The sequence below is a fragment of the Thermobia domestica genome, chromosome 16 (assembly GCF_964235325.1).
Source record: "Thermobia domestica chromosome 16, izTheDome1.hap1.1, whole genome shotgun sequence".
NCBI classification, from domain to species: Eukaryota; Metazoa; Arthropoda; class Insecta; order Zygentoma; family Lepismatidae; genus Thermobia; species Thermobia domestica.
Window position 1 is genome coordinate 23,933,020 of NC_137469.1, and position 13,804 is coordinate 23,946,823.

At 37.2% G+C, this 13,804-nt stretch overlaps 1 protein-coding gene across 2 annotated transcripts in view; it reads right to left on the bottom strand.

Annotated features, from left to right (window-relative positions):
• LOC145672947 (inactive pancreatic lipase-related protein 1-like) overlaps window positions 1-13,804 on the bottom strand; it is a 144,079-nt gene that overhangs the window by 45,492 nt on the left and 84,783 nt on the right. For both annotated transcript variants that reach the window (XM_081742195.1, XM_081742197.1), the window contains exon 6: window positions 8,814-9,065. In XM_081742195.1, coding sequence (XP_081598321.1) covers window positions 8,814-9,065 — 252 coding nt within the window. The remainder of the gene's footprint in view (window positions 1-8,813; window positions 9,066-13,804) is intronic.

Here is a 13,804-nt window from a genome sequence, read left to right on the forward strand (position 1 = left end):
GATTTCTATTCGGGGGGGGGGGGTCAGTGTCCTACTCCGGAATACTTTTTTGTTAATGTGGAGACTGAAAGCACAAATTTAGATTTTATTCTAGCAACTTTTTAAAATTTTGGTTCTTTGGAGTTCATATCCCGGGAAACTCCCCCTGGATACGCAACTGCATACAATGGAAAAATTAATACAGTTTGATAGACAAAAGCAACTATTATGCTTCTGACAATGGACTTATATAAGTGAATAAATAAAGAAAAGCTGCTACTAAAATAAGCAAAATTGCAAATAATTAAATCAATCAAACTAAATAATAACACATAAAGTTGCAATATGTTATATCTGACTTCATTGGGACAGTTAGAAGATTATCAGAACGTTCACTCCGCTACGAGCCACAATCTCAATCTATTCTGAATCTATCATATTTCTTCATTAAGGCTCGAGTTTAATGGACCCACTCGGCACCCAATGCTATAAATTTTAAAAACTATCACTTAACTCACGGAAATGAAAAAAAAAACTTAAATAACATATTTGGTCTAGGAATTAATTCGTGCGGTTTTACAAAAGATGGCGTAACTAGCTTATTGTCCCATAGTTTCGTTGATCCAAACATGCGTTGAAAACTACTGTCATTGAGCATCTTGTTTAGTATATGTCAGTTGCTTGAAGCGGAAACAACAACATTTTTTCTTCAACTGAAAATGGCGCATTTTGTGCCTGATAAAGTGTTTTTGCGGGGAGTTATTCTTCATTGCTTTAACATGAAGAAAAGTGCTACCGCAAGTCATCATATTTTAGTGGAAGTGTTTGGTGACCATGCTCTAGCTGAGCGAACGTGTCAGAAGTGGTTTGCACGGTTTAAAGGTGGTGATTTCAGCTTGGAAGACCAAAAGCAATTTGGACAGCCAAAAGAATTTGAAGATGAAGAATTGAGAGCATTGCTTGATCAGGATTCGTGTCAAACGCAGGACGAACTTGCAGAAGCATTTGGAGTTGAGCAAACAACAGTTTCCAAACGTCTCAAAGCCATAGGAATGATTCAAAAGATGTCTTATTGGGTTTCACATGAATTGAAAAGAAAGACGTTGAAAGAAGAAAAACCGTTTGCGAATTGCTGCTTCAAAGACAGAAAAGGAAGGGATTTTTGCATCGAATTGTAACTGGTGATGAGAAGTGGATTCATTACGAGAATCCTAAACGAAAAAAGGCCTGGGTGAAGCAAGGTGAACCAGGTCCTTCACAACCGAAACGAGATATTCATTGTGCAAAGGTTATGCTGTATATATGGTGGGATTTGAAACGTGTGGTGTACTATGAACTTCTGAAACTTGGTGAAACTATTAAAGGACACCGCTATCGACAACAACTAATGCGTTTGAAGCAAGCTCTGGCCTGAAAACGACCAGAATGGAATAACAGGCATAATAAACTTATTTATCAAGATGATAACGCTCGACCACATGTCGCAAAACCGGTCAAAACCTATTTGGAAAATGTCGGATGGAAAGTGTTACTCCACCCGCGATATTCACCAGACACTGCTCCGTCTGACTACTACTTGATCGATTGCATGAATAACGATTTGATTGGACAGCGGTTTACTTCTTCAGAAAATATCGAAAAATGGATCTTTGATTAGATTGCGTCAAAAGATGAGGAATTCTTTCGACACGGAATCCGTAAATTGCCTGAAAGATGGGAGAAAGTAGTGGCTAGCGATGGACAATATTTTTGTTAACGTATTCATTTACTTTGTTTTTGAAATAAAGCTTCAATTTTTATTAAAAACCGCACGAATTAATTCCTAGACCAAATAATACAAGAACACAACCAGGGAAATGTCATAGAATTTCAATACTTACTAAGCCTTAGTAATTATTAAAGAAAGTATGCGTACGAGTGCAATGGACCCACCTGGTAGTCCTCGGCAGTGGCGGCGGTTGGACGTTAAAAGTGGGGGAGGCAATACATGATCTGAATACAGTATTTGTATGTCAATGTTACTTTTCCTGGTTGCTTGTAACACTTTGTTAGACTAAAGGCTGTGTAACTATTAGGAGGCTGTTATATAGACTAAAGGCTGTATAACTGTATAACTATCTTTTTCAGTTAAAATGCCGTATATCTTTTTTCATATTTTGTTACGTAAATTGACAAGAGCAACACAAGATACTAACTCTTTGTACTCTTATACAACGAAGGTGTAAGAAGAGATCTGATTCCTTGCTCATGAAATCAAAAAATCATAAAATCATGCATCTTAAAATTCTGTCTGGAATATTGTGTGATCAGATTAGGGACCTATTTAATAAGAAATTTGCAAAACAAAGAAATAGAAAGGATAATATTAATCAAATAATCATAGTAATGGATAATAAGGCTTGTTCTGCAAAAGTTATATTGAAACTGGAAATTAATGAACAACTTATATTTTTAATTCCACGCATGTTATTATATGTGTTATTACTCTTAGAAAGACAGTGAATACTACAAGCATATGCTACGACTTTCAAAGAAATATTTTTGCAGCTTCCCGAAACATGTTCGTTGCCATTAGATACAGTTTTCATTTTCTTGGAATACATCAAAACTCAACAATACTTAGTCACTCCACATTCCAGTTATACAAAATAATCCTAAAACCTAGAATTATGTTGAATTTACTAAATTTAATTGTATAACAAAACTGTATATGTACACCCCTAAACTCGTATATTACACTGCAAAATTATATATTCCTTACTGAGCTCCTTCGTGGCTAAGCGGTTAACGTACGCACCTTTGACGTGGGAGATCTGGGTTCAATTCCCGGAGGGAGCTCACGTGGTTCGGACTCTACGTTAATCATTAAGTTCACGTCTCATATAGTTTCGCTGCTGAACAGGATGTTAAACTGAAAAAAAAATCAAATCAAAATATTCCTTACTATAAGAAAGAAGAAAAGAACTGTCAATTTTTCAAGAAAAGAACTGTTTTAGGAACTGTCAATTTTTGTACAATTAAAGAATAACTTGTGAAGGACTTCTTTTCTTGCGAAATGATATCTCAATTAGATCCAGAGCGGCTTACTAACATATCGAGCCCTTGTAAGATGAAATGAAAGTACGCTCGAATTGTCTCGCTCCAACAGCTTAATTTTTGGGCCATTTTTAGTGGCATTTTTAAAACGCAATTACTGTAGCTTTCTTAACTTCACGGAAAGATAACCAATACGTACTCATGGAACGGCAAATATTTTATGGCACCATTTGTATTCTATGAACCAATAATACATACAAAACTTTATATTTCCAAATGAAACTATATACATTTCAAAAAGTGGAGGGGCAACTGACCCCTTTGCCGCCCCCTAATCGCCGCCCGTGGTCCTAGGGTTAAAAGTGTATCCTTGTATGGATATTTAACTAGATAGAGGAAATACTAGTTCTTGCCGAATTTCTTTAACTACTTACGATATGTTCCATTATTTTTAAACTAGGGTTTAAAATGTGATTGATTGCGTTTAGGGCGGCTTATAACACTTGACACATGTTCATTAGAACGTTTTATTTTCATTTGATATAAAGAATTACCCAGCAAATTTTGGCATTTGAATTTTTTGACACCCTGTATTTACGATAGGAAATGAAGTTATGCAATGTGCATAAATAATTGCTGTTTTCCATGCAGTAGTATTTGCATTAAGGTGCGTGTAATTATTATTATTTAAAACTATATAAATTTTAAAATAACGCTGGCACATGAATTCACATCCATATATGAAAATCTCATAGGTGATATGGTAATGCTCTTAAGTCGTAATTAAATTGTACGTAATTACAGATGTACATGAAAAGTCAGAGTGTTAGAGCTGACGGTGATGAACAGAAGAGGAAGAAAAGAACACATTTCTTTCAACTTGCCTAAGGGGTTTTAAAAGTGACATGACAATTGTGCAGGAAGTTTTAAAACCCCTTAGGCAGGATCTTTCAAGTGAAAAAATTTTTGTTCTTTAGTCGTCAAAAGAGAGGGGATGGGATAGATGATTTGAGTACGAAACTACGTTTATACATATAAACTAGTTCTCTCTTTGGTCAACCCTAGCACACTGATAAGCATCAAATATTTTCTGGGCGCTAAGTACACGATATTATATGTGGGCGCTAAATCTACGGGCGCTAAGTGCACTCCACGATCTTTTTTCCTTTATTCCCCCGAATTTTTCTCCCCCTTACTTCGGCGCCCGGGGCGGTCGCCCCGCCCCACCTCACGGCCCTGGTCACATACACAAGTTTTTGTCAATATAATAAAAATGTTATTTAGATATTAAGTTTTTGAACACACATTAAAAAATTCTAACGGATGCTTGATCCTCTTTGCCAAGGCCATAACCATGTAGTCGGCACCTATGATGTACAGAGTTACCGATGTTCAATACTACATTTCATTTTAGTTTTAGAAGAAGATCATCACTAATACGTTTTGAAATGATGTAGTATCTAGTTTTACATGCCACGATTATGCACCGAGACTAAGAGAGATGGGGATGATGAGAAATGAATGAAATGGTAGAATGAAGAAAGTAGGAGGAAACGGGAAAACCCCGAGAAACCTACACACACGGTCTCTATCCACCAAAAAAGCTCACATGGTGCAAGTTGGGATCAAACTAGGGACCCCAGCACCAAAGGGGAACGCTCTACTACTGAGCCAGTACTTATGCAAGACTCTTGCGCAAGAGTCTTGGTCTTGGTCTTGGTCTTGCAGGTATGATCTTGGTCTTGGTCTTGGTCTTGCATGCAAGACTCTTGCAAAAACTGCAAGACCAAGACTCTTGCGCTCATCACTAGGCCGGAGAGGTCTAAGCCCCCAGTGTTTTGAGTGACAGAAATTATTGAAGCCATTACTTACACACTTTTGAAAGTTTATAGTAAACTCACAATATATCTATCATAATCTGGGTTTTAGTTGCCCCTCCTCCAGTTTTAACCTTCTAGATTCGCCTCTGCTTCCAGCGAATTTGTGTCGTATTACACCTTGTGTAATCTTAAAGAGTTGCATTCCATTTTGAGTTACTCTAGTAACCTGGCCTGGAAAAAGCTTACACGATTAGTTGAGCTTCAGGCAGTAATTACCAACCCTGGATGGTATTCAGATTGTATTTACTTACATCGGATCCCTGGAATCGTTTCAAACTTTACCCAACTGACTAGAAACAACTTGAAATGAGAAATGATGCGGCCTCCACATATTGTAGAAGCATGGCGTGGAGCGTAGATCATAGTTGGTGCAGAAAGAAAACAGAGAAGATCGGCAAGGGGCTTTATTGGGACCAAATTAAACTACCGCTAATTTTATAAATTTTACAGTTTTTCTGTAATGTATTCAAAACAGTAAGTTAAGATAACGAAATATATGCGAAAACGTACTTAGATATGTATTAGGTCCATAGATTACCGCATAGCATATATTCAAATAAAAAAGGCGAAATTTTGTCGCTGAAAAAGAAAGCTAGAAATACAAAGAGCCCCATTATCTTCAATAGCTTAGGGCCCCATCAAACCTAAATCCGGCACTGGTCACCTTCATTATTCTACTTCTGTTGGGGTGGGCGGATGGGTGGGCGAGACCATCCATCGGGTGGGCGGTCGCCCACCCTCGCCCACCCTTAACGCCGTCCCTGTAGACGAATACGTTAATTAAAACTGTGATTATGTACTGCAACCTTCAATAGCTTAATACATTTTCTGTGTTAGAAACTGTTACAAGTTACTGATACTAGAACCTTCAATAGTTTAATAAGTTTTCTGTGTTGGAAACTGTTACAAGTTACTAATACTAGAACCTCAAATAGCTTAATAAATATTCTGTGTTAGAAACTGTTACAAGTCACTAAAACTGGAACCTTCAACATCTTAATAAATTTTCTGTGTTAGAAACTGTTATAAGTTACTAATACTACAACCTTCAATAGCTTAAATAAAAATTTTTTGTGTTAGAAACTGTTACAAGTTATTAATAGTAGATCCTTCAATAGCTTATATAAATTTTCTGTGTTAGAAACTGTTACAAGTTATTAATAGTAGAATCTTCAATAGCTTAAATAATTTTTTGTGTTAGAAACTGTTACAAGTTACTAATACTACAACCTTCAATAGCTTAAAATAAATTTTCTGTGTTAAAAACTGCTACAAGTTACTAAAACTGGAACCTCTAATAGCTTACATAAATCTTCTGTGTTAGAAACTGTTACAAGTCACTAAAACTGGAACCTTCAATATCTTAATAAATTTTCTGTGTTAGAAACTGTTACAAGTTACTAATACTAGAATCTTCGATAGCTTAATAAGGGGCCGCGGTGGCTCAGTGGTAGAGCGTTCAGCTCTGGTGCTTGGGGTCTCGGGTTCGATCCCAGCCCCGCCAAGTGAACTTTGTGGTGAACAAACACCGTGTGCGTGGGTTTTCTCGAGGTTCTCCCTTTCCTCCCACTTTCTTCATTCCACCGTTTTATTCATTACTCATCATCACCGTCTCCTTTAGGCTAACCGGCATAAGCGTTGGACATAAAACTTAAAGATTTCGTTTCAATAGCTTAATAAATTTTCTGTGTTAGAAACTGTTACAAGTTACTAAAACTGGAACCTTCAATAGCTTAAATAAATTTTCTGTGTTAGAAACTGTTACAAGTTACTAATACTAGAACCTTCAATAGGTTAAATAAATTTTCTGTTAGAAACTGTTATAGGTTACTAATCTGCCAATGTGTTCCTATCTATTACGGATGTAAGTGGTAAATGTGTTAGAATTTCAAACGGAAACCTTAAATAATAATCTAATGCTTTTGTCTTGAGTTGTCGTTATTATTTATTTATTTATTTATTTCATAAGGACAACACAACAGGTTTAATGCCCAGTTGTAATGTCGTATACAGAATTATTTGACATACACTATTATACATACACAAATATACGTTATCTAATTATACATAAGTTATTGCATGATAATTCTTTTGAACTTGTTCTCTGACATGCTAAACACATCTATTACATGAAATCTAATAATTTCATTATATGAAGCACACATTCTCCACAGAGGAGACTTATGCAATATTTTTGTTCTTGTTTTTCTACAATAGAATGTCCCAGCGTTTGCTGTTCTAGTCTTACCTGTTGGGACACGTAATAATACTTCTGAAACTAATTCTGGACAATCAATTTTACCATTTAATAATTTATGTAAGAACAACAAATCAAAAACACATCTCCTTTTTCCTAATGTTGAAAATTAAAATTCCTTACCAAGTCGTCATAGGAGACATACTTTGGATAGAAACCGGTTTTCTTGTATGCAAGCAGTTTTAAGAATTTAAATTGTATATTTTCTATTGCATAAGTGTATTTAGTGACATTTGGTGTCCAAACAGTACAACAGTATTCTAATTTTGACGTCACATATGAAAAATATAACCTTATAAATGTTGATTGTTTGCAGAAATCCTGTCCTATTGTATAAATTAAACCTAGGTTTCTATATGCACTACTCGTTACCGCGTCAATGTGTTGAGTAAAGGTTAATTTGCTATCAAATATAACTCCTAGATCTTTGATAGTATTTGGGGTAGACAAGGAAGTGGCACTTATTGTATACGTAAAGTTAATTTGATTTTCTTTCCTCGTGAAAGATACAGATTTACATTTGGAAACATTCAGGATTAATTTATTCTTATCACTCCACATTTGAATACTCTCTAGATCTTGTTGAAGTTTCACGCAGTCATCAATTGAACTTACTTTGGAGTATAATTTGAGATCGTCGGCAAAAAGAAGAATTTGAGAAGTTTTAATACATAGAGGAATATCATTAATAACAAGAAGAAACAACAGAGGACCTAGATTAGATCCCTGAGGAACTCTTGATAGAATATTAAATTTTTTAGTAACAAATCCTTTGTATGAAACATTGTTTTCGGTTATGCAAGTTGATACAAGATACTCTACATGCAATCTACATGCATCTACATGCAATGTTTGCTTAAATTTTGTGTTCAACTATAGTGACACTCAGGATCTTACAATAACATCGAGCGTATACTGCACAATTACTGTATTCAATCATTGCTTCTTTACTTTATTCTTTTGAGACGCCAGTGAAGGTTGTGATCAACATGTCGAAGCATAATAAACCTTTTAAGTGTTCATGAATCCTGAGTTAACTTGAATCTGGGAGCATTTTCTCCGATATGGAAAATGTGAAATAAAACTTCTTTTTTCTCTCCCAAGTGGAAATGTGGAAATTGCTTTGTCAGAACAGGATTTCTATCACAGAGTTTCTTTGGAAGATAATATTGATGTTAAGGGCTTAGCATTTCTGTGAATATTGGTAAAACAGATTATGAGAGTACTTTGTAACTTTATCTTGTAATATTGGGACCGCGGTGGCTCAATGGTAGAGCGTTCACCTCTGGTGCATGGGGTCCTTGGTTTGATCCCAACTCGCGCCAAGTGAGCCTTGTGGTGGACAAACACCCTGTGTGTGGGTTTTCTCGGGGTTTTTCCGTTTCCTCCCACTTTCTTCATTCTACCATTTCATTCATTCCTCATCATCACCGTTTTCTTTAGCCTATCCGGCATATCGTGGGACGTGAAACTTAAATATTTCATTTGATTTTTTTTTTTGAGCTTGTAATAGAAATTTGCCTTGTGGGCGCGAAGTGAAGAAATTACCTGTAAAGTACACACTCCCGGCTTAAAAGGATGTTCCCGATGTGTAATTTTGGGTGTTCGGGAAACTGATAGTAGATATGTATCAAATCACAGTATTATGAATAAATACTTACCACAGAAAGATTCAGAGTCACGAGTCACCAAATACACCGATCTGGACTGTGTAATATTTTCTGGCCTTTGTCCAATAACTGCACAAGCGCCATCACTGCACGAGAAGCAATCGTCTCCTTGAACAAAATCCTCTGTGAAATCGTTCATGGAAGGGCAAGCGAAACCTTTGAAACGGCAGCCATTAAAAAATGATTGAATGAAATAATGCACTGCTCGTCTGTGGTGGCATTGGATATAAACATTTTCTTCCACTGAAAAATAAATAATTGCAACAATAATTACACATCATAAAAACTTATGTTTGAGTACAAGAGAACAATATAGAAGAAGACCCGTTCGGGAAAGTAATGCTCCCGGAAGTAAGTTTTTTGGCGCGCTACTCTAGCCAGCTATTTTACGCGCTATCCTAGCCAGTTGTTTTAAGTTGGTCACAAAATTTATATAATGGGGTACAAGGGGAACAAAACAAGCCCCGGGGGGCTTCTAACCCGTTCCTACTACTACTACTACTTATCTGCACAAAAGTAAGTAAATCACTTTTTTTAGTATTATTTTCATATTATTTTAATTTAAGAAGTGTTATATAAATGTAAAAAAAAATCCTCGGGCCGGGTTTGAACTCACGCCAAAAGAGATTTTAATTAGTAGCATGTAGCGCTAGCCAACTCGGCCACGAAGACTGACAGCAAAAATCGTTTGATTTCTGCTATTTGAATGCAATGTGGCAAGAAATTGATAACGCCAACCAATCAGAACTGTGTTTTTCGTTCCTACTTCCGGGAGCATTACGCTCCTGAGCTAATCCTATATAGAAGTGAGATCTAATGTTAATAATCTAGTTTTACATCTACTGTCAAAAGGTTAGTCCAAACCTAGACAAAATACTCTCCTATATCCTCTAAATTAACTTATAATGTTATGATGTGCAAGACTTGCAATACACATGGGACCAGAACTTGCATGAAGGGGTTAAAATTAAATCCAGCTACTTGAAACGTAATACATTGCAAACTCTCGAACAATTAGACAAGTTGCTACACTGATAACGTTCTGGGAGATAATTGGAGACATACTTGCACGCAGGGGCGGATCCAGGACCGACTTCTGGGTGGTCATACTGCTAGTTTTAAGGGCTCCAAACTTTGGAATGGGTTTTATTTATATATATAAAATAAAAAAGTTTCCTCTTCTGGGGCGGGACGATCGCCCTTCCCCTGGATCCGCCCCTGCTTGCACGTTCGGTAAAGAGTGTGTTTAAGTTCCTGTGTAGTTGGGACCGTCATACAGATCAAACAATGCTGTTAGTACAATGTTATAAATACTACTTGAAGAGTAGCGGAGATAGAAACCCAGATCAGATTATTGATACTATGTTAGAGTAGTAGGGATAAGAAACTCAAATCTAGTACCAGGTTACTAATACTATGCGTAGCGTAGCAGGGATAGAAATCTAGAACTAGTACCAAATTATTAATAGTATCTGTAGAGTAGCAGGGATAGAAACCCAGACCTACTTTGGCGTGGGAGACCTGGGATCGATTCTCGGCGGGAGCTCATGTGGTTCGGATTCCACGTTAATCAGTAGGTTCCGTCTCCGTCTCCTATAGCATCACTGCTGAAAGGAACGTTGAACTCAAAATCAACTCAACTCAACTCAGAAACCCAGATCTAGTACCAGATTATTAAAAGTATCAGGGATAGAAACGCAGATCTAGTACCAGAGTATTGATACTATTTGTAGAGTAGCAAGGATAGAAACCCAAATCTAGTACTAGAGTATTATTACTACATGCAGAGTAGCAGGGATAGAAACCCAAATCTAGTACCAGAGTATTATTACTACATGCAGAGTAGCAGGGATAGAAACCCAAATCTAGTACCAGAGTATTAATACTATATGTGGAGTAGCAGGGATAGAAACCTAGGTGTGTAAGTTGTCTAATGCTACTTGCTCTATAATCAGGTCAATACAACAGCACTAGAGGAGTTATAAGGAGGAATTTCAGCCCTACTTCCTCATAATAGTTCTGACAATAGAAGGGATAGTGCTTTTGCTCAAGCATTTGTGAAGATGCGTTATCTTCCGTGACATCTCGCCTGCATTGTTTCTTGATCTCACTGCAACATAGTTTCATCTATGGAGTATTCTCAAGGAATATGTTTACTGTGATCCAGTGAAGATTTCAGAATATTTAATCCAGGAGGAAGGAGAAGTTAAACCTCGAAAATTAACCTCCAACGTGTTTGCTTCATGAATTTTGTCCTCATTTTTGTTCTAAACAATAATTAATAATTTTTCTCAGAAAATCTGAGTACATTCAAAGCCCCCACTTGAATGGTCAAAACCACTGGAGTATTTAGCGGGTGACTATCGGACTCAAGCCCCCTCCCCGCATAATAAATAATCCATAACTTCATTAAAATTTCTCTGCACCCAAAAGAGAAAAAGAACATCAGTGCTTATTCACGTATTGTGCATATCCCTACCGCAAACAAAACCCTAATTACGCCATTAGTCAAAATCATAGAAACCAAATGTCTATTCAGAAATTTTACATGCGTGATAAACAAATCAAGATTGACCGCTTCACAAGTTTGCGTAAAGATTGGATGAGTGCTTCTTCACGAGTGGCGGATAATGACAGTTGCTCGAGATTGCTGCGAGAGAGCAGACAGTGGTAGCCACTGGTTTAGTGGCAGCAACTGCGGTGGATTCGTATGAAAGCTCCAACTTAAAGTAATGCATTACCATCAGTGGCACAATTAGGTCAGGGTTGCCAACCGTCCCGATTCTGTCGGGACTGTACCGATTTCTGATTATTTGTCCCGTGTTCCGACCGGACACTCGTCGGAACACATATTGTCCCGATTTATCGGTTTTCAAAGTTAATTAATATATTTCTGGGCCTTTTTATAAAGGAATAACTTATTCCTTTACACGCACAATTTTATGTATAGAATCAATTTAACAAATTTATGTTTTAGTTTGATCATGATAAAATCGCAGCTCATCCTTAATTCCCTAATTGTTTTGAGTTGATAATCCAGCCACTTATGATGATAGTAGGCCTTCATTCCATGCAGCGCTAAAAATATTGTTTTCTCAACCTATACATTAAAGCGACTGCTACCGCAATGGCAGTAACACTAGCGCTCACTTTAGTGGGTGGCTGCCACGCAGTAGATGTCCCGGCGTATAGACGGCCGAGTCAGCAAAAAATTATCTTGTTTTCCTAGAATTCTGTGTCATTTCCTGGAATTGGGAGGCAAGTTTCGACAAGCCTTTGGTTGCTATGTTCATAGCCTTTTACGGGTAGTACAGAAGCGCGTGGGAAAATTTTGGTTTATCTGAACCCCTATGAGAACAGTTTGTTGTTGTTATGGTGATAGTCTTGGATGGTCATACTCTTGGAGGGATCATAGTCCTATCAGTTATCATGATCGAAGCTTCATGATTGATTGATTGATTTTTGCTTTTCGTTATGTATTGAATAGCTAGAGGCTCTTGGCCTTCATAGTCTTGGATGCTCATACTGATGGACGGATCAGAGTCCTATTAGTTATCATGATCGAAGCTTCCCAATTGATTGATTGATTGATTTTTGTCTTTTCGTTATGAATTTGAACCCCCAAACCCCTCCACTCCCATTGCTTTTCGTTATGTATTGAATAGCTAGAGGCTCTTGTCCTTCATAGTCTTGGATGCTCATACTGTTGGGCGGATCAGAGTCCTATTAGTTATCATGATCGAAGCTTCCCAATGGATTGATTGATTGATTTTTGTCTTTTCGTTATGAATTTGAACCCCCAAACCCCCTCCACTCCCTCCTGCGAAGAACGTAAGGGAACGTTGTTACTATGCTCATACTCTTGGACGGCGAAGCTTCCCAATTGATTGATTGATTGATTTTTGCTTTTCGTTATGTATTGAATAGCTAAATGCTCTTGGACGGATGAGAGTTCTATTAGTTATCATGATCGAAGCTTCCCAATTGATTGATTGATTTTTGTCTTTTCGTTATGAATTTGAACCCCCAAACCCCCTCCACTCTGTCCTGCGAAAAACATAAGGGAACGTTGTTACTATGCTCATACTCTTGGACGGCGAAGCTTCCCAATTGATTGATTGATTGATTTTTGCTTTTCGTTATGTATTGAATAGCTAAATGCTCTTGGACGGATGAGAGTTCTATTAGTTATCATGATCGAAGCTTCCCAATTGATTGATTGATTTTTGTCTTTTCGTTATGGATTTGAACCCCTCAAACCCCTCCACTCCACTCCCTCCTGCGAAGAACGTAAGCGAACGTTATTACTATGCTCATACTCTTGGGGCGGCTACCGGATCTTGATGAGAGTCCTTTTAGTTATCACGTTCGAAGCTTCCCAATTGATTGAATATCAAGTTCGAAGCTTCCCAATTGATTGATTGATTTTCGTCTTTTCGTTATGTATTGAATAGCGAAGAGCATACTTAATATCTTAAAATATTCAATGCTTTCTCATCGAGAATCGAACCTGTACACTAAACGCAAGACCAGTGCTTTACGATTTAGAGTTGAATTAATTCTTGCATGAAAAAAAAAAAGAATTTCATGTATTGGTTTTAGCGTAGCATATGATATGTACATTGTTCGAAGCTCTTCATTTCGAAGCACTTAGCTTCGTTAACTTATGAAATAAAGATTGTACATCGGAATCGAACGCGAGACCAGTACTTCACGATTTAGAGTTGAATTAATCCTTGCACGGAGTAATCCAACTTGAGGTGGGCACTCTATCACTGTACGTCAGTGCCTCGCATATAGATTAGATGTTATTAAAAAAAAACTTTTCGTCCTTTTTTTCTAGTCGTCTTGTATTGGGTAGCTAGATTCCCCCTCCACCTTAGCCCCACCAGACCCATCTTGTAATACTAAGAATAGAAGCTCCCAGATTTTCTGCGAAGAGTTTGAGAAGTTTCTTACGAAACGTCTGGAAAATTTTCGTC